Below are 27069 nucleotides of genomic sequence, written 5' to 3' on the forward strand. Positions count from 1 at the left end.
GCAGTAGACAAGTCTCTTTAAAGTGGGTTTGTGCCCTGAAAAAAGTTTTATAACTTAAGTTTTTTTGAAACTTGTGCAACACACATACCTAAATAACTATAAAATAGAAGAGAGCATCATTCGTGTCAATGTTTTGTTCCTGTTTACATTGTCATTGATATTTTTTCAGAAAGCCTGAGGCATAGCTCATGAATTCCTGTCATTACATCCTAAATTAACATAATTACTGCTAGAATAATTATCAGTATGATATACGTACACTATCATTGTACAGCCCAAGTCTTCAGTATATATAATTGTTGCATTCATTCACTCCTGTGTTCAGTCGTTCAAAACATCAACAAATGAACTTTAATAAGGACAAGAAAACACTAGAAAAGATACGTACATACAACCCGTGTTTAAGTGTATTTGAAAGAGAAATATATCTGGTTAAACGATGTTTAAAGGAGGAAAAAATTGTAGATATTGCATTACGATGCTTTCTACCTAATAGCACGTGGATATGTTTACATATTTAGACTTGACCCAGTATGACCCGTACCTTGTAGGTCACCGCCGTCGTTTAAACACTAGACTACAGTCGTGTATAAGACAATACAATGCTTAAGCCTGTACTATTTGTGTGAAGTAAATGTGTTTTTTCTGTACATTTAAATTGTTTTACCTGATAGCAAGGACGTATATCTATCCGTTTCCTTCTCAATTCACTTTGTCAATTTCTTCGACCTTCTTCAAAACATACGTATTACTGCGCCCGGAAGTGAAAAAAATATTAGAAATCCTCGTAAAATAATGCTATTTTCAATTTTGTGGAATCCATTTTGTTATATTTATTATACAAAGATAAAAAAAAGTTACGATTAATTATGAATTTGCATATCATTATACGGAACGTTTATGGACTATTTTTCCATAGCTGTAAGTCGGTCATTTTGGCGGGAAATCATGTACACATACACACGTAGATTGGCTGGTACCTGATCGTAATGTTACACATCAGATATATCAAATAGCTAATACCCGGAACGTAGTACCGGGAACCAGGATAATACGTAGACAACATACATAACTAATACCAAAATTGAAAACGCTTTACGGTTTCTCGTTTATAAACCGAATTCCGCTTTGAATTATAGAAGATGCAATATTAATCATGTTCAGTCGACTTTTCATTGTTATATCAACGTCTGAACTAATTAAACAATCTTTAGATGTCAGATAACACTCGAAATTGACCCGACCTCTTTCCACACGGAATACAAATAATGATAGTTTGTAGTCAGGTTGACTGCTTATAATGCAAAATACACATTAATAACAAGTTCTATAAAACGAACAATACACACTGATCGTTTCTTTAGTTCCCAATATAAATGAAAGAAACAAAAACCATATCATAACCATAAAAAGAAGAGGAGAAATTCGAACATTTCCGAATCTATTTCTGGCCAAAAGACCCCCTGCATAGATTGCGTATGAAAAGATTAACCTCATGACTTGAAAGTCAGGCCTTAAAGCACTGCCTTTAAAAACAAAAACCCTATCAGTGACCAATAAACCATGAAAATTAGGTCAAGTTAAGATGAGACCAGCCAAACTAACCTTCCAATCATATCATACTATATAGTTTACGCTGCTGCCAGTTATTTTTCCCTATTCTTGAATACAAGGTGAAAAAAAATGTAATATAACTGCACTGATATAATCTTAAAGATTCAGCAGACTGATTACAATAACAGGATATTTCTGTAAAATCTTTTGTAAATTGCATTTTAAGGAAAGAAATCTTTAATCATATCTGATTTACATATAACATATATATTGGTACCTTTGAAATTCTTTTTATTTATATTCTTCATGAGCCTATTTGTTCTCCTTTCAGGTGTATTACTTGTTGATGATGCTGGAGATAGTGGAACTACTTTTTGTGGAGTTGACAGTAGTGACATTCTCTGTGACATTGATGGAGACTGAGGTGTAGAAGGTCGAGATGTAGTAATCCTACAAACACAATCAATTCAATTTGTACAACAAAATCTTAAGAACACAATATAAATCATTTAGATTTGGAAAATGTTTCCCAAATCAGGTTATATGTTCACACAATGCTTGAGATGTGGCAATATGTGCAATTGTTTCTCCATAGGCGGTAATGGTAACGTTTTCTTCTGTTGCTCAGCCCATATCGTAAACTTGTATATGTATGATGGTTTGTTTCGAAGCTGAGATATTTTTACATATGTGGTTAAATTTTCGGGGTACGAAGTGTGATTCATTTTTCCGTAAAAAAGCATACCCCGAAAATCCTTTCCTGATGCGGCTCTTCATGGTAAAAAGTCCCTTTTTTCACACAATCATTTCTTTGAAAATTTAATACTTTGAACATGTTGAATACATATAATAACTCCATAGTTTTTACACATTTATTCTAAGGTCCTATACTTTCCAGATCAACACAAATGGTTAAGCTCAGTCACTTGTTAACAAGAGTGCACACACTGAAATGTCTCGCCTTCTTTACTAATCATTGATATTATGTTGATAGACCTAAATATAAAGCTTTATTACAACTGTCACATAAACTCAACATTAACCAAGAAAACTAAACATGGATCAATGAACCATGAAAATGAGGTCAAGGTCAGAGAAACCATGCCAGGCAGACATGTACAGCTAACAATTCTTCAATACAACAAATATAGTTGACTTATTGCTTATAAATTAAGAAAAACAGACCAAAACACAAACACTTAACACTTAGCAATGGACTGTGAAAATGAGGTCAAGGTCAAATAAAACCTGCATAACAGACATATAGATCATAAAATATTTCCATACACCAAATATAGTTGACCTAATGCATAACGTATTAGAAAAATAGACCAAAACTCAAAAACTTAACTTTGACCACTGAACCATGAAAATGAGGTCAAGGTAAGATGACACCTGTCAGCTAGACATGTACACCTTACAATCATTCCATACACCAAATATAGTAGACCTATTGCATATAGTATAAGAAAAACAGACCAAAACATAAAAACTTAACTATAACCACTGAACCATGAAAATGAGGTCAAGGTCAGATGACACCTGCCAGTTGGACATGTACACCTTACAGTCCTTCCATACACCGAATATACTAGACCTATTGCTTATAGTATCTGAGATATGGACTTGACCACCAAAACTAAACCTTGTTCACTGATCCATGAAGTGAGGTCGAGGTCAAGTGAAAACTGTCTGACGGGCATGAGGACCTTGCAAGGTACACACATACCAAATATAGTTATCCAATTACTTATAATAAGAGAGAATTTAACATTACAAAAAATATTAACTTTTTTTTTCAAGTAGTCACTGAACCATGAAAATGAGGTCCAGGACATTGGACATGTGACTGACCGAAAGTTCGTAACACGAGGCATCTGTATACAAAGTATGAAGAATCCAGGTCTTCTACCTCATAAAATATAAAGCTTTTAAGAAGTTAGCTAACGCCGCCGCCGCCGCCAGATCACTATCCCTATGTCGAGCTTTCTGCAACAAAAGTTGCAGGCTCGACAAAAATTGAAACATGTCCAATATCACCACACAGAGATTTTTTGTTTACAAACAACTTTTGTGTTCCTCAATCGGAGGCGCATTAGGGATATTGTCCCAGATATACTGTGGATTCATTTATTTTCGTGGGTATCAATTTTTGTGGATTGCTGAAAACTTGCATTTTCGTGGATATTTAATCTCGTGGTTTTGCTAATCTCTGTATCATACCTGTCAACCTGTGACGATGAAAATGCAGGTCATGACCTGCATTGAAGAATCAAATCTCAGGTCATAACCCGTACGAACTTTTTCGAGCTGAATTTCAGTATTTATGGTACATTTTCTTATAATGTATATCAAAGATACCAAAACATCAATGCATGTTCACTTTGTTAAGTCATTTTAAATCTTATTTATTATTATTTCATTACACTTTTAAAGATTTTTATTAACTTGTGTATCACAGTCTTATGTCCTTTACTTTTGTCATCATCTAAAATTTATTTTTCAAATGTATTTTTAAAATGAGTCTATTAGCCTTTAAACATACCATGTAGAGGTATTATATGAATGAACATTCATCTCTCAATTGACAAGGAAATTAGACTATGATAAAATATAGTAATACAGTTAAAGGAAGTATAAATGTAAAAAATAATTTTCAACTTTTTTTTAAAAATTGTATAAAGGTATAAAAATAATGAAAAGTTATTTTTCAATATGTATTTGAATTTTATATTATCATGATTTAATCTTTTTCACCCATAAAACGTAAATATAAGGAATAATTTTGAATGGTGACAAATAAGGGGAAGTAACTCTTAGTTGAAATATCTTTGTAAAACAACAGGGCAATTTATTTACGACCTAAAGCTAAGGTAATTGGTGTTAATCAACAGTGTGTTTGACACCAAAGCTGTCAAGTGAAGCCATATACTTAATGGGTCACTTAATTTGACAGTTTACATAGCTAGATGAACTGCATGTTCATGGAAGAATTACGAATTTGCCGGTATTTCAATGGAATATTACTTATGTCATGAAAATCAATCTCAAGGCTAAGAAATACGGGTGAAATCGGGTCCTTTTCGGAATTTCCGAGTTATTTCAATGACCTGGCGGGTGATACGGGTGATCCCTCAGAATTGTGAAAATCTCGGGTCACACCCGCAGAATCCAGGTCAGTTGACAGGTATGCTGTATACAAAGCCTGTTGAAAATATGCTATTCGTTGAACATTTGAATTAATAGTTCACCTCTACCCACGAAAATTGGTATCCAACGAATAATAATGAATCCACAGTAGATTATATCCTAAGAGTTGTCTGCCTTTAACACAGTTTAATATGGTAACAGCACTTGCTACTGTAGAAGATTGTGAAGTGGCAGGCCTCTTGGATAAAACTGTTTATTGATGCTTTTAATTATCCGATTCAACCTCAAAACATCTTCAATTTTATAATATATCAACAACAGTAAATGTATGCAACCAGAGTTACATGGAAAAAATGGTTTAATGGATGAATGTCATGGAACAATCTCTCAACATTGTAAAAAAAACAACCCGCTAGTTAAACATCATCTTGATCAGGCAAATAAGCTTCAAAGCAAAACTCCTTTCCAGTCTTTTGTTTAACCAAGCCAGAAATTGAACCCATCACATCCCACAATCAAGTTGACCACCCCGACGATCACACCATAATGTTATAAACCTACCTTTTCTTGTGTGGACTTCTTATTAAAGGCTGAGATTTTATATGTGGCAATAAGTAAAAATATTTTGATACCTGAAAAAGATAGTTGAGCGTTGAGAACTTTCAAGGCATAACAATTGCAATTTAAATCTATGTTTTTTTTTTGGTCCCAATATCTGTAAGAAAAATAGGCACACACATGTTACCCACTGCTTTTGTTTGAACCTGTCCTAAGTCAGAAACCTGATGTTCAATGGTTGTTGATTGTTGATATGGTTCATAATTGTTTTTCTTTTTTTGTTTTTTATATTAGTTAGACTGTTGGTTTTCCTATTTGAATGGTTTTACACTAAAGTCACTGTTGGGGCCCTTCATAGCTTTCTGTTCAGTGTGTTCAGTTAACTATAGGTAACTTTTTGTAAATTCTAAAGTAATTCAAGAAAACCATAATCATGAGAACATGACAACATGCACACCTTTAGTCTTGAATTTTAACATTCCACAAAATAAAACCCCTCTATCTTGTAAACTAAGGATTTAGTTGATCAGTGAACTTGTATATATTCATTTATGATAAAAAAAACAAAAAAACTAATATAATATCAGACACCCTTGCTATGGGTAGTACATTAGCAAGACCTCTGCCAAAAAGTAATTAAATAATAGTTACTCAACAAGAACTCTGCTAAAAAGTATTAACTTACACCAAGATAAGTACTTACTATATCTTTAAGTGATATCCTATCTTTGGGTAGTCCTTCTACAAGAAGATAATCATCATACTCTGCCAACAAATAACTACAAACACCAAGACAAAACCAGGAGGGTTGTAAAGTCATCAGTACTTCCTTCAATAAACATTCATCTAAGCTGTTATCTGAAAATCAACAATCTATAGTATTAAAACAACTACATAATTAACTAATAAATAATTATTCAAAAAGGTTTTCAGATAAAGTTCTCAAATTGTGACTTTCAAACCTTTTACATGACTAGAAAAAAGGTCATATTTTTCAGGTATAAACATTTTTTCACCCCATAAATGAATGTAATCTTAAGGTACCTTGATCACCAAAACCTCGTGTCACAAAACTCTCTACTGTTAAGTGTAAAGTTATTTTTAGACACTGACTGGATGCAATACAATTTACTTATTTTCTTACTTTTCCCAATGTTTTCATCATTGGAATTTGACATACAACTACCGTATTTATATTGCTTATTTAAATTACAGGTAAGCATTGTACGTCTGTAACAGCAAATGTTTATAAAGCGATAAAACCTTGTTTGCTCCGTGATATACCAAATTTAATAGCTGAATGCTTGATCTAGACTTCAAACTATGTGTTAGATTATATTAGGTGTTGGGTAAAATATCCAATTACCTAAAATACTTACTTATAACTTTTGTAACTTCATGTAGAAATATGGAAACTGTTTTACCAAATATTGCTGTACCAACATTCTGTTGTGACATGTTGTTTTCAACAAGGTAACATAGATTCATTGCCATACTAAATATACTCAATAACAACTTCAGTAAGTCAGACTGAAAAAAAAAAAAAAAATCTACAATAGATGAGAGGGGGCAGGACCTTTTTCGGGACATTGGGATCAGGTGTTTTTAAGCTCGGGATTTCAGGATTTCCTTTTTTTCGAATTTCGAGATGTCTGGATTTTTTTTTAATTTGGGACCTCAGGATTTCATGTTTTTAAGCTTGGATTTCAGGATCAAATATGAACTGTGTTTTGTGGTAACTAGATATCATTGAGATGGGAGCCATCTCTGTGGGCCCCGCTGTGAATAATGTGCATTAAAAAATTGTATCTTTACCATAGGACATGGGTTTGTCAACTGAAATCAAAGTTTTTGACCTAGGAAGTTGTAAATAAATTATGACACACCCTTTGGTGTTGGTTTATAAACATGTCAAGTATAAACTTTAAAATGATAACGGTTCTCAAGATATAGAGCGGACACGATCTTTACCATAGGACATGGGGTTGTCAACTGAAACCAAAGTTTTTGACCTTGACCTTTGACCTAGGAAGTTGCACATAAATTATGACACATCCTTTGGTGTTGGTTTATATACATGTCAAGTATAAACTTTGAAATGATAACGGTTCTCAAGATATAGAGTGGACACGATCTTTACCATAGGACATGGGGTTGTCAACTGAAACGAAAGTTTTTGACCTTGACCTTTGACCTAGGAAGTTGTACATAAATTATGACATACCCTCTGATATTGGTTTATATACATTTCAGGTATAAACTTTAAAATGATAACGGTTCTCAAGATATAGAGCGGACACAATCTTTACCATAGGACATGGGGTTGTCAACTGAAACCAAAGTTTTTGACCTTGAACTTTGCCCTAGGCAGTCGTTCATAATTTATGACACACCCTCTGGTGTTGGTTCATATACATGTCAAGTATAAACTTTGAAATCATAAAGGTTCTCAAGATATAGAGCGGACACGATCTTCACCACAGGACACAGGGTTGTCAACTGAAACCAAAGTTTTTTTTACCTTGACCTTTGACCTAGGAAGTTGTACATACATCATGACACGCCCTCTGGTGGTGGTTAATAAACATGTAAAGTATAAAGTATGAAATCATAATGGTTCTCTAGATATGGAGCGGACACAAAGTTAAAGTGTTACGGACGGACGGACGGACGGACAGACTGATCACTATAGGGCGACCCGCCTTTGGCGGGGCCCTAATAAGCATTATGTTAAAGATGCATAACATTTGGTTGAGTCAAGCTAAATTTAGAGAACTGAAACTCCTTTTGGGACGTACAGATGGACATACAAGGCTGTAATCTGACAGTGCATACAAATTATAAATGCATCTAATGCTTTAGTACTCTTTTTATTTTCTGTTTAAGAATAATGAAATTTGGCCTTTGTCTTTATATTTTTGAAAGATATGATTTTGATAACAGTGCTTATTTCATTCATTACAAAGTAATAGAATACATTTTTTACTTCTATCAAATGTGAGCTTATAACAATTTTTTTCTCACTTTTACATAAATAATAGTTAAGATTTAATGCTAACACCAAAGTTTGTTACAAACCTTATCGTCTGGTGATATTTGAGATGTAATAACTTCTTCCACAAATACCAAAAGATCTCTACATCTACTGTTGAAGAATATCTGATTGAGTGATGACCACAAGAGCTGACCTAACATGGAAGATCTTAACTTCTGTATACTTCCTGGACTGTCTTTATACCTGTAATTACATATTTATTTCCTTCTAAATGATCTAAAATATATCTTGATTTCCCATATAGTTAGCTAATTGTTTGTACTATTTTTGTATTTTGGGATGTGATTTTCCTACTTCTCCTGATATCTATCAATATAGATTTCTATGCCTATTGTATAGTTTATAATTTTTAATATCCTAATACTGCAATTTACAGATGAAGCATGTCTCTAGTAGAAATTTGCAGGCTACTATTACAGCTAATAAAAGAATTTTCACATCCAACCTTTTATGGTAACATTCTTTACAAAACACAAAAATGTCAGTATTCACCTAAATAGCTAACAAAACCTTTAAACAGACTTATTAAGAAAGGATATAGTTACAATACTGTTGTCAGGTCAATAAAGATTGCATATTTTGGCTTTAATATTGATTCACTTATAGGGTCTTTGCATCTGTATTAAACACATTTATTCTAAAACCAGTTGCTGGCATGACACGGGTTATGTTCTCCTCATATATTTCATGATGGTATAATACTAAACCCCTAACAGGAGGGATTATGCCTGATATTCATATGATGAAGACATAATCTGGAGCTGGCATGTCAGTAACTGCTAGTAGTCTGATGTTATTTATGTATTATTGTCATCTTGTTTATTTTCTTTTGTTTCATATTCTGACATCAGACTCAGACTTCTCTTAAACTGAGTTTAACTGTGCATATTGTTGTGCGGTTGTTTTTTTTTTACATTGGCTAGAGGTAAAGGGGGAGGGTAGAGATCTCAAAAACATGTTTAACTCGCCTGCAATTTTGAGTCTGTCCCAAGTCAGGAGCCTCTGTTAGTCTTGTAGGATTTTTAATTTTAGTTTCTTGTGTATAATTTGGAGTTAAGAATGACGTCCATTATCACTGAATTAGTATACATATTTGTTTAGGGGCTAGCTGAAGGACGCCGCCGGGTGTGCGGGAGTTTCTTGCTACATTGAAGACCCATTGGTGGCCTTCGGCTGTTGTCTGCTCTATGTGTGGGGGTGTTGTTGCTTTGACACATTCCCTATTTCCATTCTCAATTTTAAGGTTTAAACTAGAGGTGTTGTTAGAAAAAAGTTCACAAATTTCTGTTTCGGTCTATATAGTCATTTTTTGACTACTTTATCACCACACCATCATAATAGCACATACCTCTGTATAACAAATGAGTAGTTCTGCTCTAGTACAGCTACCAGGTACCTTAACAGGTGTATACCATTACTTCTACGTACATCATCATGGACTGTATCACTGTATAAACATTCATTTTCAATAAATTTAAATACATTGAGGTTGTATTTTGTGAAATGTCATTAAGTGGTTACAGAAGACATAAGGGCTTAACAAGAACTGTCAAAACTGGATTTTTTAACATTTATTTGTGTCCTGGCATTTATCAATTTCACAAGGAGCGAAACTCCTAAATGGTGAAAGTTACAATTATCAATATTAAACTTGACCTCCATTTTGTCAACAGCAACAACATTTTTAAATTTGAAAAGCTTTGGTTGAATGGTTCATGAGTAAATGCAAAGACATGACTGGAAACACCATTTTTCAATCTTTCAAGAACCATAACTCCTGAACAGGAAAAGTGAAAATTGCAATTATTAATCTTGACCTCTATTTTGTCATCAGTAACAAAATATTTAAATTTGAAAAGCTTTGGTTGAACAGTTCATGAGTAAATGCAAGGACACAATTGGAAACAGCTTTTTTTTAACTTTCAAGAACCATAACTCCTGAGCGGTCCAAATTGTCATTATTGAACTTGACCTCCATTTTATTGCATTAACAACTTGCATTAACAACATATTAAAATTTTAAAAGCTTTGATTGAATGGTTTATGAGAAAATGCAGACAACAATTGGCTGCCGCACGCCAGACCACCTGGCCGCTATACATCCCCAAATCAATAACATATTTTTACTTCGTAAATCTGGTTAAAAATCATTTAAAAGCTTTAAGCACATACTATTAGTAAAAAGAAATTAAACTTCTCAATGATCACAATTAGTGTTTGTCAAACTGCTATATATCCAGTAAAATTATTCATGTAAATTGTGTTATTGAAATTTCTTGATATTTAATATTTTTGTCAACAAGTCAAAATATTTTGGCAAAATTTTATGAACTTTAACCAGCAAAATCTATTTCAGTCAAAGTTGTGGGTACTCACTTAAGGAAATAAAATTATGGAACCTAAAGGAAACAAATAAATGTTGAAAGTTGGGGTATTGGGGATTAAGTATCTTCCCATCCTCATACATTTTGACTTACCCACATTATTGCTAAAGGCATTGTTATATCTAACTAGAGACTCTAAAGAGCCTGTGTCGCTCACCTTGGTCTACAAATGTACGTGCATATTAAACAAAGGACACAGATGGATTCATGACAAAATTGTCTTTTGGTAATGGTGATGTGTTTGTAAATCTTACTTTACTGATATTCTTGCTACTTGCAATTTACTCTATCTACAATGAACTTGGCCCTTTAATTGCAGAGGAAAATAAATTTGTAAAAATTTACAAAAACTTACCAAATTAAAGAAAATTGTTAAAAATTGACCATAAAGGGCAATAACTCCTTAAGGGGTCAACTGACCGTTTTGGTCATGTTGACTTATTTGTAGATCTTTCTTTGCTTATCTATAATAATATTCTAGATAATAACCAAAAACGGCAAAAACCTTAAAAATTACCAATTAGGGGCAGCAACCCAACAACCAGTTGTCCAATGCATCTGAAAATTTCAGGGCAGATAGATATTGACTTGATAAACAATTTAACCCATGTCAGATTTACTCTAAATGCTTTGGTTTCAGAGTTATAAGCCAAAATCTACATTTTACCCCTATGTTCTATTTTTAGCCATGGCGCCCTTCTTGGTTGGTTTGCCGGGTCACTAGACACATTTTTTAAACTAGATACCCCAGTGATGATTGTGGCCAAGTTTGGTTAAATTTGGCCTAGTAGTTGCAGAGGAGAAGATTTTTGTAAAAGGTAACGACGACGGACGCCAAGTGATGAGAAAAGCTCACTTGGCCTTTTAGGCCAGGTGAGCTAATAATTATTACATGTAAAGGGTGTATGTAATTATTTTTGATACAAAATAAAATATACCAAATATAATTTCTACAGAATTACAAAACTGAATTAACTGAATAGCAAATAGGAATTAAAGACTTCTTTTCTACACAGTAATCAGTCAAGTTGTGTTCATTATACAGGCAATTTTATCAAAATGCTAAAACAGTAATTATACCTTATAACATTCTTTATAAAAGTCCAGTCCTGGCCTTCCTCATATTCATTTGATTTTCTGAACACCAATGATTCATTATACATGTTGATAGCAACTTGTGAGGTAGGTGGATGTAACTGTAGAACCTTCATAAGAGCACAGTATGTCCGCTGGCCTACTAAATCAATGGTTTTCTCTCCCTGTAATTATATTTAGGTTACAATCATAAAAGCTTTATCCTGCACAGGTGCATATTAAACTACGAGGAATTGTGTATGTATAGATTATCAGGTTTTCTACACATTGATATCGAAAATATCAGCCGTGAGCAATAATGTAAACCTTTTTGGTGAGTGAGCGCAGCGAACAATCCAAAAAGTTTCACATTGTGTCGAGTGGCTCATATTTTACGATATCAGTACGAAGAAAACCCGATTATCTGTTTATCATTCTATATTTTTTATCTTTTCCCTCTTCCTAAGATAGTTTTAAGCTGGACGAACTGTAACTCAGGTAATGTTAATAGTTGCTGCTATTTGTTCTTTGGTTTATTATTGCAATGGTTGTCTCAATTTGCTTGATTCACATTTTGTCACGAGTCTAACATGAATTTTGTTCTTGTTGTAATTAATAGGGTGACCTTTAATTGCTGACTTCCAGATCATTTTGTTATTAGTGAATAGTTGTTTCATTGCTGCAATCATACAAAATTACCTTTGTATTTATATATAGATGGGGTTTATGACAACATACTTTTCATAAATAGGCAAGTGTCTATATACGATGTGACCAGCTTTTAATCACCATTAGTCTAGGAAAAGTTTTGAATCAGACTATCAAATATCTGCCATCCACGACAAGTTAAGCATATTCTGATAAAGACAGCTAAATACTTTGAGATGTCACACATGCAAAAATCAAAATGTTCCCTTTACCATTTTTACAGTCATTTGCTTATGGGAAGTACAATTCAATAACAGCTATAAATCATTCTAGTGTAATCAACTTCCATTATGTATCTATAAACAAATTCTGTGTCAATGACAAAATGAGTTATAACCATACCCTTGTCTATTAAACCTGTTTATTTTTACTTTGAGTTTATAAGGTTGACTTGGTCTATTTCCTTTAATTTTTGTTTATGTTATTTCTGGACATGAAGATCCCTAATAATAAGAACATACCATTAATATTTGGTTCATTATGAGATGTAGAGTAGCTGAACTGGGATATTTTTTTGCAGTTAGACTTGATTTGAACACCTCCAAACCAGCAAACAGGAAACGCATTCCACATGTTTCATCTAAACAGGTATGTATGATATTAGTAAGACCTGTGGAGAACTGGAAAGGAGTCTCTTCTACCTGAAATACAGATTGTTTTAACAATAAATGGGAAATGTGTCCATGGTACACAGATGATGCCCCAGCTTGTATATCATATTAAGTTATAAAGGGACATAACTGACAAACGGTAAAAGTGACCGTACACAAAGTTGTACTTGATATGAGTTTTGTGGTAATGACTATTGTGAATAAGTTTCATAACATTTAAACCTTCCTAGAGGTCACCTCTTTAAAGCAAAGCAGGCTTTGTCAGGTCACCCTCTTTTTGTCCCACTGCAGTGTTACCTATACATTTTGGACACAGTTCAACTGTCGCCTCTTTTGCAAGGATAGTTTTCTCTTGTCCTACTGGTGACATTTTTATAGAGGTTTGATTGTTTTTTGCAACACATTACCATAAATCTGTCAGGGGAATGAAATTTAACTCCACCAGTTATTAAACTAACATCTTTAACTTTGATGCCAGTGATCTAGATAGATATATCATTCTTACATCTACCTAGAGATATCCATATGGACTATGAAGTCTTTCAGGGCCAACAAAAAAAAAAATGCCTGTTTATGGTTAGCCAACTGACCCTAATAGTCCAGTCAATCTAGCATAAATTTGACCCTAACCTGAAAGTAATTGCAACAGAAGATTTTTTAGTTTTAATCTTTAGCATTATACCCCAAATATACACAGAAAAAAGTCCCATAAAATCTTACTTGAGGAAGACTAAAAAAATCACCATTTAAAATTGCTATGGAGATTTGCATTGTAAAGGGAGATAACTCTTGCAAAAAAGGCAGAAATATCAATAAAAATTGATAAAAAATTATAACTTTACCGCTTCTATTCATCAGAATGTATTGATTCTTGATTTTTTAGCGGTCTTTAGAGTATAACAAACAACTCTAAAGGTGTTTTGATATACTTTATCAAGCTATAATATAGATTTCGTCATTCATTAGTTGACAATTTATTGAATTTTTCAACACGTCAAGGTAAAGAATCTCAAATTTAATAAAAACAATTAAGCATGTATTCTTCTTTTTGTGGTTTAAAGTTTCTTTAGAAAAGTAAGATGCTGAAAAAATAAAATATACAGATATAAACAATACCAGATTTTCACATTATTTTTTCAAAATGGTCATCACAAAGCTTCAAATTTGCAATTTCTTTAATGAAAAATGCTCAAAAAAATAAAACTACCCATAACACTTCGGTTTAGTACATTTCATGAGCAGATGATTATATAATTTAGTCAAATACAAACTTATAACCCCATCAAAGTATCATACTTTACATAAATTTCAAGAAAATCAACCAAAAACTGATCAAAAAAATACTATTTTTTGCGGAGTTATCTCCCCTTCCAATATTAATTTCCATAGGAAATTAAAAATGCTAATTTTTAGTTTTCCTCAAGTTAGATTTTATGGGACTTTTTTCTGTGTATATTTAGGGCATAATGCTATAGATTAAAACTAAAACATTTTCTGTTGCAATTAGTTTGAGGTTAAATCTTAGTTTGACTGGACTATAATTTGAGCGCCGAAACCTAAGTCGTTTTATTTCTGTCATAAAGTGAAAAATAAACTGAACTCATGTCAAAAGTGAAGTTAGTTTTGCCAATAATATAAATTAATTGCCTGATACATTTAAATGTTTACAATCGTGAATATGATAGCTATTTTAAGGAAATTCAAGGCTTGTATGATGAAATAAACACTTTGCCGACATTTTTTTCCAACAAATAACAAAAGGAAGTAATCCAATCATTAAAAATACGGGTAAACTCTGCCCATGATCATCTCGAACCATGACAATAAGAAACCGCATGACTCAAAATCATGTCACAAAAAATAAAATGAAAAAATAAATTAAAATGGAAATACCCACCTACCTACCCTATTTTTCTAAAGTATGGAACCTTTAACAGACACATATCTTTTTTGGCCTAATTGAAAGTTATGTCTTACCTTTTGTTCAACTTCCATATCTTCTTCTGATAAAAACAAATTAAGGGTTCCAACAACAGGACACCAGTGATACTTGTCATCATATACCTGTAAAATAAAACATTGTTTTGTATTACATTCTATTTGAATGTATTCACATAAGATAAGCAAATATAGTTTGCAGTTCTACTAAGCTGCTTGCAATCTCCTATATAATTATTGATGCCATCATAATTTGGTTGATTGTTCTGGAATATCTACTTGACAGATGACTGTAGATATATATATCCCAGTCATATATATTTTATATCTTGTCATAGCCCAAATGTTGTACTCCTTTCCTTGTTTATGCCATTGAAGGATGTCGCTTTTATTTTACTTGGCTAGAACACAAATGATGTTTGTAGTGGAAACACCCTCCCCTTATGTTATCATCCCTCCTTTTTTTACTCTTCCAGAAGATAAATTTCATGAAAACTTTTAGCTACAAATAAAAAAGTATTTTTTTTCTAAATCAAAATCTATCACTTCAGACTTTTTTCTCCTCCAAATTTGAAGACCTTTTAAACAATCTAACTGAAAAATAAAATTATTAAATATATATATATATATATAAACCTCCCATCATTTTACCTTTTGTCGTTTGACATTTCCAAAGTCTAAATCTTCTGCTTTCCTCTTAGTGGGAACATTTAATATTGAATTTGCACTGCTTCCAACCTCTGAACTTGTACCTGCACTCTCAGCCCTAATTTCAAAACTTTCAAACTTGTCCAAAGTAACTGTATTCTTAACACTGTCTTTGTTTGTTACAAGTTTTTGAGCTTGTTGAATTATCTGCATATTTTGTCTTCGAGTCAAAGGTTTGGTATACACATATGTTTTTATTGGTTTACATGAATTCTCCTTATCTATGGATATTACTTCATTTTCAAGATTTGTCTCTAACCTTTCTTCAGATTTGACCTTAACATGAGTAGAGTGACATTGCCTCGATATTGGCCTGCATAAATCTGTTGTACTTGCACATATTTCCCCATCTTTGTTAATGTTATTGCCCTCACTATTGGACTGTTTAGCACTAATCTGTTGATCATCTGGTACCATAGTGGATATTTCTTTAGAACCAGACTCATTCTGTGTTGGCAATACACTGGCCACAGGGACAGCACTAGATTTAACCACAGAGTAAACAGGACTGAATTCTTCTGTATCTGATGAACTGGACTGACCTGAAGTTGATTGAGATTCTAATGGTTTTATATGAATTTGATGAGTATTTATGGATTTTTCATTACCGGTAGATTGTATGGCTAGATTAGAAACTGCTGTATCCCCATTTTTGTTACAACTGTCATTTGAATCAGATAATTGTTTAACTACAGTTGAGTTTCTATTCAAACTCATTCTTGTTCTCCTTGGTGAGATGATCATATTGCAGGAAGAATTCTCTAAAGATTGCTTTGTATCAGATGTTAGTCTGCCTGACACAGATTTAATCACACTTTGAGACTGATCCATTGATGTTCCATCAGAAGAATGATCAGTGATTGGTGTATTTCTGCCTGATCTTCTTCTAATTAAGTCACTCTGCAGTTGACCAGGTAATATTCCTTCAGAAGACTGATTAGTGATTGGTGTATTTCTGCCTGATCTTCTTCTAATTAAGTCACTCTGCAGCTGACCAGGTAATATTCCTTCAGCAAACTGATTAGTGATTGGTGTATTTCTGATTGATCTGCTATTTAAATTACTTGATGACTGGACGGCTGATATTTTTTCAGATTGATCTGTGCTTGGTGTATTTCTGCCTGACCTTGTTCTAATAAAGTTACTAGGCGACTGACTGGGTGATATTCCTTCAAGTGATTGATCTGTGTTTGGTGTATTTCTGCCTGATCTTGTTCTAATAAAGTTACTAGGCGACTGACTGGGTGATATTCCTTCAAGTGATTGATGAGCTGTGTTTGGTGAATTTCTGCCTGATCTTGTTCTAATAAAGTTTTTCATGTTACTAGTCAACTGTCCGGGTGATATTCCTTCAATAGATTGATCTGTATTTGGTGTATTTCTGCCTGATCTTGTTCTAATAAAGTTACTAGGCGACTGACTGGGTGATATTCCTTCAAGTGATTGATGAGCTGTGTTTGGTGAATTTCTGCCTGATCTTGTTCTAATAAAGTTTTTCATGTTACTAGTCGATTGACTGGGTGATATTCCTTCAAGAGATTGACCTGTATTCGGTGTATTTCTGTCTGATCTTGTTCTAATAAAGTTTTTCATGTTACTAGTCAACTGACCGGGTGATATTCCTTCAATAGATTGATCTGTATTTGGTGTATTTCTGCCTGATCTTGTTCTAATAAAGGTTTTCATGTTACTAGTCGATTGACCAGGTGATATTCCTTCAAGAGATTGATCTGTATTTGGTGTATTTCTGCCTGATCTGGTTCTAATAAAGGTTTTCATGTTACTAGTCAATTGACCGGGTGATATTCCTTCAAGAGATTGATCTGTATTTGGTGTATTTCTGCCTGATCTTGTTCTAATAAAGTTACTTGACAACTGACCTGCTGATACTGTGTCAGCTGACTGATCTGTGTTAGGTGAATATCTGCCTGAACTAGATCTAGTCTGAATAACATTCCTTGTATATAATATTGTTTCTGCAGTCTGCTCTGGGGTATTCTTTGTAGAATTAGAACTTCTGCTGCTATTACTTGGTGACACGTCAGACACAACAGTATTCTGATTTAACGACCGTTTACAGGTGTTGACAGACTTTATTGGTGTTTCCTGTGGAGATGGAGTAGCACTATGCTGTGGAGTCAGCCCCAAAACAAAATCAGAAGCTGGCGATTGAGTTCTTGGAGATTTTTTCAATGTCACTTGTAACTTATGTCTAGTTCTTCTGGTGATAGTGTCATGGATGTTTGTTTCATGTTGACTCACTGGTAGAAAGCCTACAACAATATCAAACATTTCAATCAATTGAATCACTGGATTTGAAAAAATATAATATAGAAAGCACACATTAAAATGTATCTCCTTCTTAATTATCTTTATAAGTAAATAATATATTGACAGTTTTGGAGATATAGGTCTAAAATAAATATCATGTCACCTTAATGTTAATCAATGAAACATGTATATGAAGTCAAGGTCCAATAACCCAATATAGTTTGCATACAAATGTATCACCCACAGTAACTGGAAAGCTGATCTTAGCAACAAAACTGTTCTTGATCTTTGAACCACAATATTGAGGTCAATATCAGTTAATCCTAAGAAAGACATGTTAGACAACTTACAATAATTCTATTGACCAAATACAGCTGATTTTTATCTCTTAACAAATGAAAAACTATTCTCAATGTTTAAACATACATTCAAATTTTGGCAAGAATTGTATATTTGAGAGCACTAACAAGATCTGATGGATGGATGACTAGTATCTCTTTGTCTCCCACAATTTATGATTAACATTGAAACTTGTAGAGTCTAGTAGGTATGTTGACTCCTATAAAGAAGGCATGTCTACTTTACACACCATCACCATTTGTATGCTGCTACTAGAAAATGTGAATATCACAGGAGACATCTTGTTGAAACAAAGGAACAGAAACTGCAATAATTCAGTGAACCAAGAAGTCTTGAAAAAAAACCACTAATAGGCATCTTAAAACTAGAGGCTTGTGTCGCTCACCTTGGTCTATGTGCATATTAAACAAAGGACACAGATGGATTCATGACAAATTGTGTTTTGGTGTTGGTGATGTGTTTGTAGATCTTACTTTATTGAACAATCTTGCTGCTTACAATTATCTGTATCTATAATGAAATCGGCCAAGAAGTGACAATGGAAAAAATTTAGTAAAAATTTACAAAAATTTATGAAAATTGTAAAAAATTGACTATAAAGGACAATAACTCATTAAAGGCTTCAATTGACCACTTTGGTCAAGTTGACTTATTTGTAGCTCTTACTTTGCTGTATATTATTGCAATTTATAGTTTATCTCTATCTATAATAATATTCAAGATAATAACCAAAAGCTGCAAAAATTTCTTAAAATTACCAATTCAGGGGCAGCAGCCCAACAACAAGTTGCCAGATTGGTCTGAAAATTTCACAGCAGATAGATCTTGACCTGATAAACAATTTTACCCCCATGTCAGATTTGCTCTAAATGCTTTGGTTTCAGAGTTATAAGCCAAAAACTGCATTTTATACTATGTACTATTTTTAGCCATGTCGGCCATCTTGGTTCATGGGCCGGGTCATCATAAAACATTTTTTAAACTACATACCCTAATAATGATTGTGGACAAGTTTGGTTAAATTTGTTTTAGTAGCTTCAGAGGAGAAGATTTTTGTAAAAGGTTACAAAACTTTACAGAAAATTGTTAAAAATTGACTATAAAGGGCAATAACTCCTTCAGGGGTCAACTGACTATTTTGTTCAAGTTGACTTATTTGTAGATCTTACTTTGCTGAACATTATTGCTGTTTAAAGTTTATCTCTATGTATAATAATATTCAAGACAATAACCAAAAACGTCAAAATTTCCTTAAAATTACCAATTTATGGGCAGCAACCCAACAATGGGTTCTACGATTCATCTGAAAATTTCAGGGCAGATAGATCTTGACCTGATAAACAATTTTACCCCGTCAGATTTGCTCTAAATGCTTTGGTTTCAGAGTTATAAGCTAAAATCTTCATTCAACCCCTATGTTCTATTTTTAGCCCGGTCACCGGACACAATTTTTGAACTAGATACCCCAATGATGATTCTGGCCAAGTTTGGTTAAATTTGGACAAGTAGTTTCAGAGGAGAAGATTTTTGTAAAAGTTAACAGACGACAACGACGGACGCCAAGTGATGAGAAAAGCTCACTTGGCCCTTTGGGCCAGGTGAGGTAAAAAAGGTGTGCATTACAAGTGAACATAATGTGTGTCTAAAGACAGAAGCATGTAATCCAATGGTTGCTGTTGGTCACTGTTTTCATAATTCTTGTTTGTATATATACAATGCAGCATGCAATCATCTTGTTTGAATTCTTTACACGTTCTCAAGCCGTATATAGCTTTCTATATGAAATAGGATTTGCAAATTGTTGAAGTCTGTACAGTGACCCTCAGTTTTTTTCTGTTGGATAGTTTTCTCATCAGCAATCATACCACATCTTTTTACTTTTATGATTTATAACTTTCAGATTGATTTGGCTAAAAATTCAAAACATGATACAGGACGGACAAACGATGAAGGAACAGATGCCCATAAACATAATGAACACTACTATTTTGGCTATGCATAAAATAAATCTTCTTTACAACATTGATTTGATAATCATCTGAAAAATACAACAATCTCTTTTTGTGTGGTCAAAACTTTTATGTTCCTAATATGTTTCAGTATGAACATTAAATCAATTTTGAAGTTGAAAAATGTAATACTGTAACCTGAAATAAATTTACCCAGATTATTTGTTGGACTGAGATATTGAGATACTTCCTGGCTGCTGTAAGGAGTGTCTGTCTGTTGGCTGCAGTTAATATCCATTGAAAAATCAAGTTCAGCTCCATCAGAACTTGGCTGTACTAAATATTCCATTGGGTCTGGTGTTGGATCCTACATAGACATTGTACATAATTATCAGGATGTAGATATTTATAAAATATCATTTAAAAAAAAAATGCTTCTGGTATTAAAATAGAATATTTTTCAGAGATTTACATCATAAATCTTTGCTATTCTATTATGACACCCATAGGGGGATCCAGGGGTGGGGGTCCTTTAGTGAGAAAAATTTGGTTGATTATATAGGGAATCACTAAAGCATGACTCCTTATGAAAAGTTCTGGATCCGCCACTGACACCAAATGCTACAAAAATTTAAAAAAAAAGCTAAATCAAAAGATTTAAGTTAAAAAAAACTTTTAACATATATAGGTACATACATGCTGTATGTAAGTACTGAATTTTCCAAAAAAATACATTCCACCTTTACAAAAAAAAACTTCAGATGTATAAAGAGTTTAATAAAGCATAAGGTATCTTGAGTCTCAAAATATATGACGGTAAATAGAAGAGCAAATTCAAACATTTTTAAAAATTGTATTCACCTTAACAAGGTAATCTCCAATATATTCAGGTCTCAAACACAGGATACCATATTCAACCAGATGGAGTAGACTTGCTGCAGTTTTCTCACTTACAAATATGTAAGTTAGTGTATTTGCTACCTTTGCAATATCTTTGACAGGTAAATTCAGGTTATACACTTTGGCTCCTCCACAAGCCAGCAATCTACAATATAAAACAGTCATTTACTTTAAACTTCTGAGATCACATGGGGAAAAAAATCAATCACTTGCCATTAACCATTGCTTAAGTTTGACAGAGTTAAAATTCATATACATGTACCAAATCAATAGATACACATATAAATGTAAATATTTAAGTTTGAAACTCTAGAATTTTTTACAACTTATAATGCAATTTATAAGTTATAAAAAATTCTAGAATTTCGAACTTCAATAACATTTTGAACATGGTTAAAAACTTAGTGAGTATATTTTTCTTTAGTTTGCATGTGTACAAACCAATATTGTCATACTATAAGCCCTTGACAATACTAAATAGTAAATTATTCGATTTTTTGGTTATTTCATGATTTTCAAGAAAAATATGTATGGGTATAGCATTAAACATATAAGCTACAGACCTTCTGTAGACATATCTTTTCTTGGGATCAGAAACGACAACAGCCACATTCCAGTCACTGAAGGCTAGTGTTTGAAACACTTCCAAATTAAAGCGCCATCTACTTCCTGCTGTCCTCATATCTAGTGAAACACTGGGTTCATTGTAGTTGCTCCATTCAAATAATTCTTCCTGCAACCAGTGTCCTTGTTCTGCTGACCTTCTTATAAAGTCTGGGTGCAATACCCATTTGCCCATGGCACAAGCACCCAGAAATTTTTCACTCCTACTCAGTTTGCCACAAACAACGTGAGTGACATTTGTCTGGTAACTCTACAAAAATGTGACCTCATCACTGTTAATAATATAAATATTTGTACAGTGAAATCTGTCCAAACCAAACTTCTTTGGGCATCATGATTTTGTTTGGTTTGGGTAGATGTTTGGTTTTATCAGGCTCACAATGCATACAATTTGATTAAACAGGAATTTTAAGAAGAACATGTTTGGTTTAGACAGGTCTGTAGTTTAAGCAACATTCAATTTAGATAGGTTTTACTGCAATTTTCTTTTTTTTTGTCTTTTCAACTGTCAAACCTTTTTCTACTAGTAGTCTTTATTTATAATTTACAAGCATTCTGTAGGTTTTTTTTATAGGGTCACCTACTTATAATACAAACATTTATCATGTTTATTCATTTTTTATAAGTTAAATCTATAAGAGATCAAAGTCTTACTATTTGTATCAAGAAAACATAATGTTAAACAAAAAACATTGAAATAAGCCCTGGTCATACACAGATGTGCCACTTTTTTTATACCTCACATTTTTTTTTTATTCAGTTAATATTTAGTACATTTATAATGAATTATTGTATTACAATAAAAATACAATAATTCATTGAACAAAACATCTTTGAAGAAAGGAATATGTGGGGTATATTTCAGTGAGACAACAACTAAACAACAAAAGTAATTGAAAGACATTTAGAAGGTAATATATACAATATCCTAAGTTTTAAATCCCCAATTGAACAATACTGTGGATTCATAATTATTTGTTGGATACTAATTTTTGTGGATTTTGTGGGTACCGGTAAACCACGAAATTAAAAAGTTCAACAAATGACAAATTTTCTCTTGTACATGCTTGATGTTATAATTGTTATTCTCATCGGATTTTGTCTAATGCTTAGTCTGTTTCTGTGTGTGTTACATTTTAATGTTGTGTCGTTGTTCTCCTCTTATATTTTATGCATTTCCCTCAGTTTTAGTTTGTTACACCGATTTAGTTTTTTGTCCATCGATTTACAAGTTTTGAACAGCGGTATACTACTGTTGCCTATATTTTTGTATGCAGACCTCAGCAAAACCATGAAATTAAATATCCATATTAAACATACAAGTTTTCCTTTATTCACGAAAATTGGTACCCACCAAAATAAATGAATCCACAGTATATCACATACATGACATAATACAACTGCCAATATAAAAAATGTAGATACTAGATTTAGCTTTTTTTTTTTAAAGAAAAGAAGAATTTCTTAACATATCTTTAGTCCAATCCATTAGGTACAAAGCAGCTGGCCAACTAACAATGACTAACATATTAGATTTTTGGACAAAGTATTAGAATCTCAGGGAAATTGTTCTTTTTAATTATATCTATATTCAACATATTTGACAAGACTTACATCTACATTCAAATATAGTCCTCCAAGTTTGTGAATGGAGGTCGACAGAACCTTCCTTTCTTCACTATCTATACCAGACAATAGAAAGATCTTGCTGCTCTGGAGTCTGGTTCTTCCACAAGCCATATCTCTGTAATATAAGTTAAATGTAAACATGTTATAAATGTACATAATCTAAACAGAATATTTTACTGCTCTGGAGTCTGGTTCTTCCACAGGCCATATCTCTGTAATATAAGTTAAATGTAAACATGTTATAAATGTACATAATCTAAACAGAATATTTTACTGCTCTGGAGTCTGGTTCTTCCACAAGCCATATCTCTGTAAGTTAAATGTAAACACGTTATAAATGTACGTAATCTAAACAGAATATTTTACTGCTCTGATGTCTGGTTCTTCTACAAGCCATATCTCTGTAAGTTAAATGTAAACATGTTATAAATGTACATAATCTAAACAGACAAAAAGAATATTTTACTGCTCTGATGTCTGGTTCTTCCACAAGCCATATCTCTGTAAGTTAAATGTAAACATGTTATAAATGTACATAATCTAAACAGACAATAGGAATATTTCACTGTTCTGGAGTCTGATTCTTCCACAAGCCATACAATTTGTATATCTGCAGGTAAAATGTAAACACATTATAAATGTACATTATATATACCAGACTATAGGAAGATACTATTGTTCTGGAGCCAGTTCTTCCACAAGCCATATCACTGTTAGTGAATTGAAAACACAGTATAAATGTACATCTAAACTGTCCTGTAGGCCATCAGCAACCAAAACAAAACTTCCATGCAACTGTGAAACTTTCTTCTTTAAAGAATATGTATGTTTGAGTGTTTTTGTATAAATTTTCCTTGAGACTTACAGTTTATCATTAAAGCTCTCAACTTCCTTTATTATTCACAGTTGTCTTTTATAGTCATACACAACTGATATACTGTGGATTCATTTATTTTCGTGGGTACAAATTTTCGTGGATTGGAAAATCTTGCATTTCCGTGGACATGTGATTTTGCGGTTCTGACAAAGTCTGGATACAACTTTACAAAATATGTATTTTGTCGAAAATTAAAATTCGTTGTTCACCTTTACCCACAAAACCCATGAAAATTAGTATCCAATGAGTAATAATGAATCCACGGTACGATAACTATTACCATAAACAAATTATACGTTATACATCTTTTTTAAATCCTTCTATAATGGCTATATGATCATTCATTCATTGATGTATTACGTATATAGTAGTTAATAGGTGTATCATTTGTAATCATAACACTTCTAATGTTTACTTTCAGAGAAAATGATTGTGTATATGTTCCTGACCATATACATGTAGTATTTAGACTGTACACTGAAGGTCTGCACACATATTGACGGACTGTGTGAGTATACTTGTGCGGCCTAGTATGAGCTAGACCTTACATGGCTTTGGATCATACAAGTTAAATTTAGACAAACATCCCTATCTAAATCTTTTATTTAGTTTTACAAATTAATATTATTACAATTAGATGAATAAAGTGAATAAGCGAACATTCAATCAATAGAAATTAAATATCTACTAATTGTCTATTTGAATCCTATTTTGGTACTTCCTCCCAAGGTGACACTTGCTTCCTAAAGGCATACCTGCCAACTGTCACTATTTGCGTGGGCTTTCCCCCATGGAGGCTCCCAAATGGAAATTTTGAAAGAGCAATTTTGTTCACAATTTAAACAAAACAATAAATTTTACAATGTCTATTATTTACTATAGGATTGTACTAGTATGGAGAAGCAAAAAAACAAGACTAAAATATATTTGAAGGCCCCCTTGATGGTTTTGTAGAACCATAGGATCCATCTTGCACGTAAAACCCCCATGGGCATTTTGAAAAGTTGGCAGGTATGACAAGGACATCACAAGCATACATATGTAAATCAATATATGTAAAAACAAGAGGCTGTCACAACGACAGCAAACCGGATTTATTAATATTTATTTGTGTCCTGGCAATATCACAAGAACCATTACTGATGAATGGTGAAAGTGAAAATCGTCAATATCAAATTTGACCTCCATTTTGTCATCAGTATCAACATATTAAAATTTGAAATCTTAGATTGAATGGTTCATGAGTAAATGCAACAACGTGAATGGAAACACCATTTTACAATCTTTCAAGAACCATAACGCCTGAACGGTAAAAGTCAAAATCGTCATTATTAAACTTGACCTCTATTTTGTCATCAGTAACAACATATAAAAATTTCAAAAGCTTTGGTTGAATGGTTCATGAGAAAATGCACAGACACGACTGGAAACACCATTTTTCAATCTTTCAAGAACCATAACTCCTGAACGGTAAAGGTCAAAATCGTCATTATTGAACTTGACTTCTATTTTGTCATCAGTTACAACATATCAAAATTTGGGAAGCTTTGGTAGAACAGTTCATGCATAAATGCACGGACACAACTGGAAACTCCATTTTTCAATCTTTCAAGAACCATAACTCCTGAACGGTAAAGGTCAAAATCGTCATTATTTAACTTGACCTTCATTTAGTTGTCAGTAACAACATATTAAAATTTTAAAAGCTTTGGCTGAACGGTTCATGAGTTAATGCACGGACAACATTTGATTGCTGCCCTCCCGACCGCGCGGCCGCCCAACTGCCCGACTGCCTGGCCGCCGAGCATCCCCAAATCAATAACCGACATTTTTGTCACAAAAATCCGGTTAAAAAAACTGACATGCTAAATACAGAAGATTAATAGATTAATTTGGTGCCATTATTTCAAAATTACAATTAAACTTTTTATATTAATTAATGATTGTTAAAGTTATGTTGATCTGTAACATACGTTTGTTTCTTATAAATTTGACCAACTCCTTAATATCAGGCAGACCATACGCATACAGTTCGACCGTATGCATATTTTAAAAAGTTTGCATATAGGTCATATACTCATATGGTCTGGAACATATAAACCACAAAATTTTCACTGAGTACTGGTAAACCAGTGCAACTGGAAAAGTTTAAGGGGTGACTACACCTAGAAAAAATAAATTTCTAATGCATTTTAAATGTTTGAGAAAATAAAAAATTAACTGGATTTTGCTATTTCCTTTTATTAGTTCCTGCAAAAGGTGTCATAATTAGCTAAGCTGTTAAACATGTTGGAGAACTTCCCTACTTAGAATAATTGTAATTAATTGTGCATTGATTGACATGAACAATAGGCAACGATAGATATCTGCAAAACAATATGTGATTTAAACTGTCCAAAGTCAAGTTAAACTCTTGTTTGTGTACTTAATTGACATCTTTTGCAGATGAGAAAAAAGTGCATGGCAAAACTCAGGTAAGATTTTACCATTCAAAAGCATATTATGCATAGAAATTATATAAATGTATACATACATGTTTCTAGGTCCAAACATTCATTACATACTTTTTCAGATGCATATGAATGTCTGCTCTCTGTATAAATTGTATTGTATTAAACATGAAAACGCTTGCCCATGAAGGTGAATTTAAAGATGTACAGTACACACTGGGATGTGATAGGTAGTCTGTATTGTGGGTCATAAATCACTGGCTGATGGT

The 27069-nt window shown here is 32.9% G+C and overlaps 1 protein-coding gene across 1 annotated transcript in view; it reads right to left on the reverse strand.

The window, feature by feature from the left end:
• Positions 1 to 27069, reverse strand: part of LOC139518446 (uncharacterized) — a 41718-nt gene that overhangs the window by 11360 nt on the left and 3289 nt on the right. The window contains exons 2-15 of the mRNA XM_071309987.1: positions 23459 to 23588; positions 21784 to 22094; positions 21182 to 21365; positions 20534 to 20687; positions 15684 to 18013; positions 15072 to 15158; positions 12945 to 13124; positions 11782 to 11960; positions 9666 to 9764; positions 8341 to 8500; positions 6642 to 6792; positions 5966 to 6120; positions 5266 to 5336; positions 1832 to 2004 (exon numbers count right to left, since the gene is read on the reverse strand). Coding sequence (XP_071166088.1) covers positions 1832 to 2004; positions 5266 to 5336; positions 5966 to 6120; positions 6642 to 6792; positions 8341 to 8500; positions 9666 to 9764; positions 11782 to 11960; positions 12945 to 13124; positions 15072 to 15158; positions 15684 to 18013; positions 20534 to 20687; positions 21182 to 21365; positions 21784 to 22094; positions 23459 to 23584 — 4360 coding nt within the window. The 5' untranslated portion in view covers positions 23585 to 23588. The remainder of the gene's footprint in view (positions 1 to 1831; positions 2005 to 5265; positions 5337 to 5965; positions 6121 to 6641; positions 6793 to 8340; positions 8501 to 9665; positions 9765 to 11781; positions 11961 to 12944; positions 13125 to 15071; positions 15159 to 15683; positions 18014 to 20533; positions 20688 to 21181; positions 21366 to 21783; positions 22095 to 23458; positions 23589 to 27069) is intronic.

Source organism: Mytilus edulis, chromosome 1 (genome assembly GCF_963676685.1).
Source record: "Mytilus edulis chromosome 1, xbMytEdul2.2, whole genome shotgun sequence".
In the NCBI taxonomy this organism is placed as follows: Eukaryota; Metazoa; Mollusca; class Bivalvia; order Mytilida; family Mytilidae; genus Mytilus; species Mytilus edulis.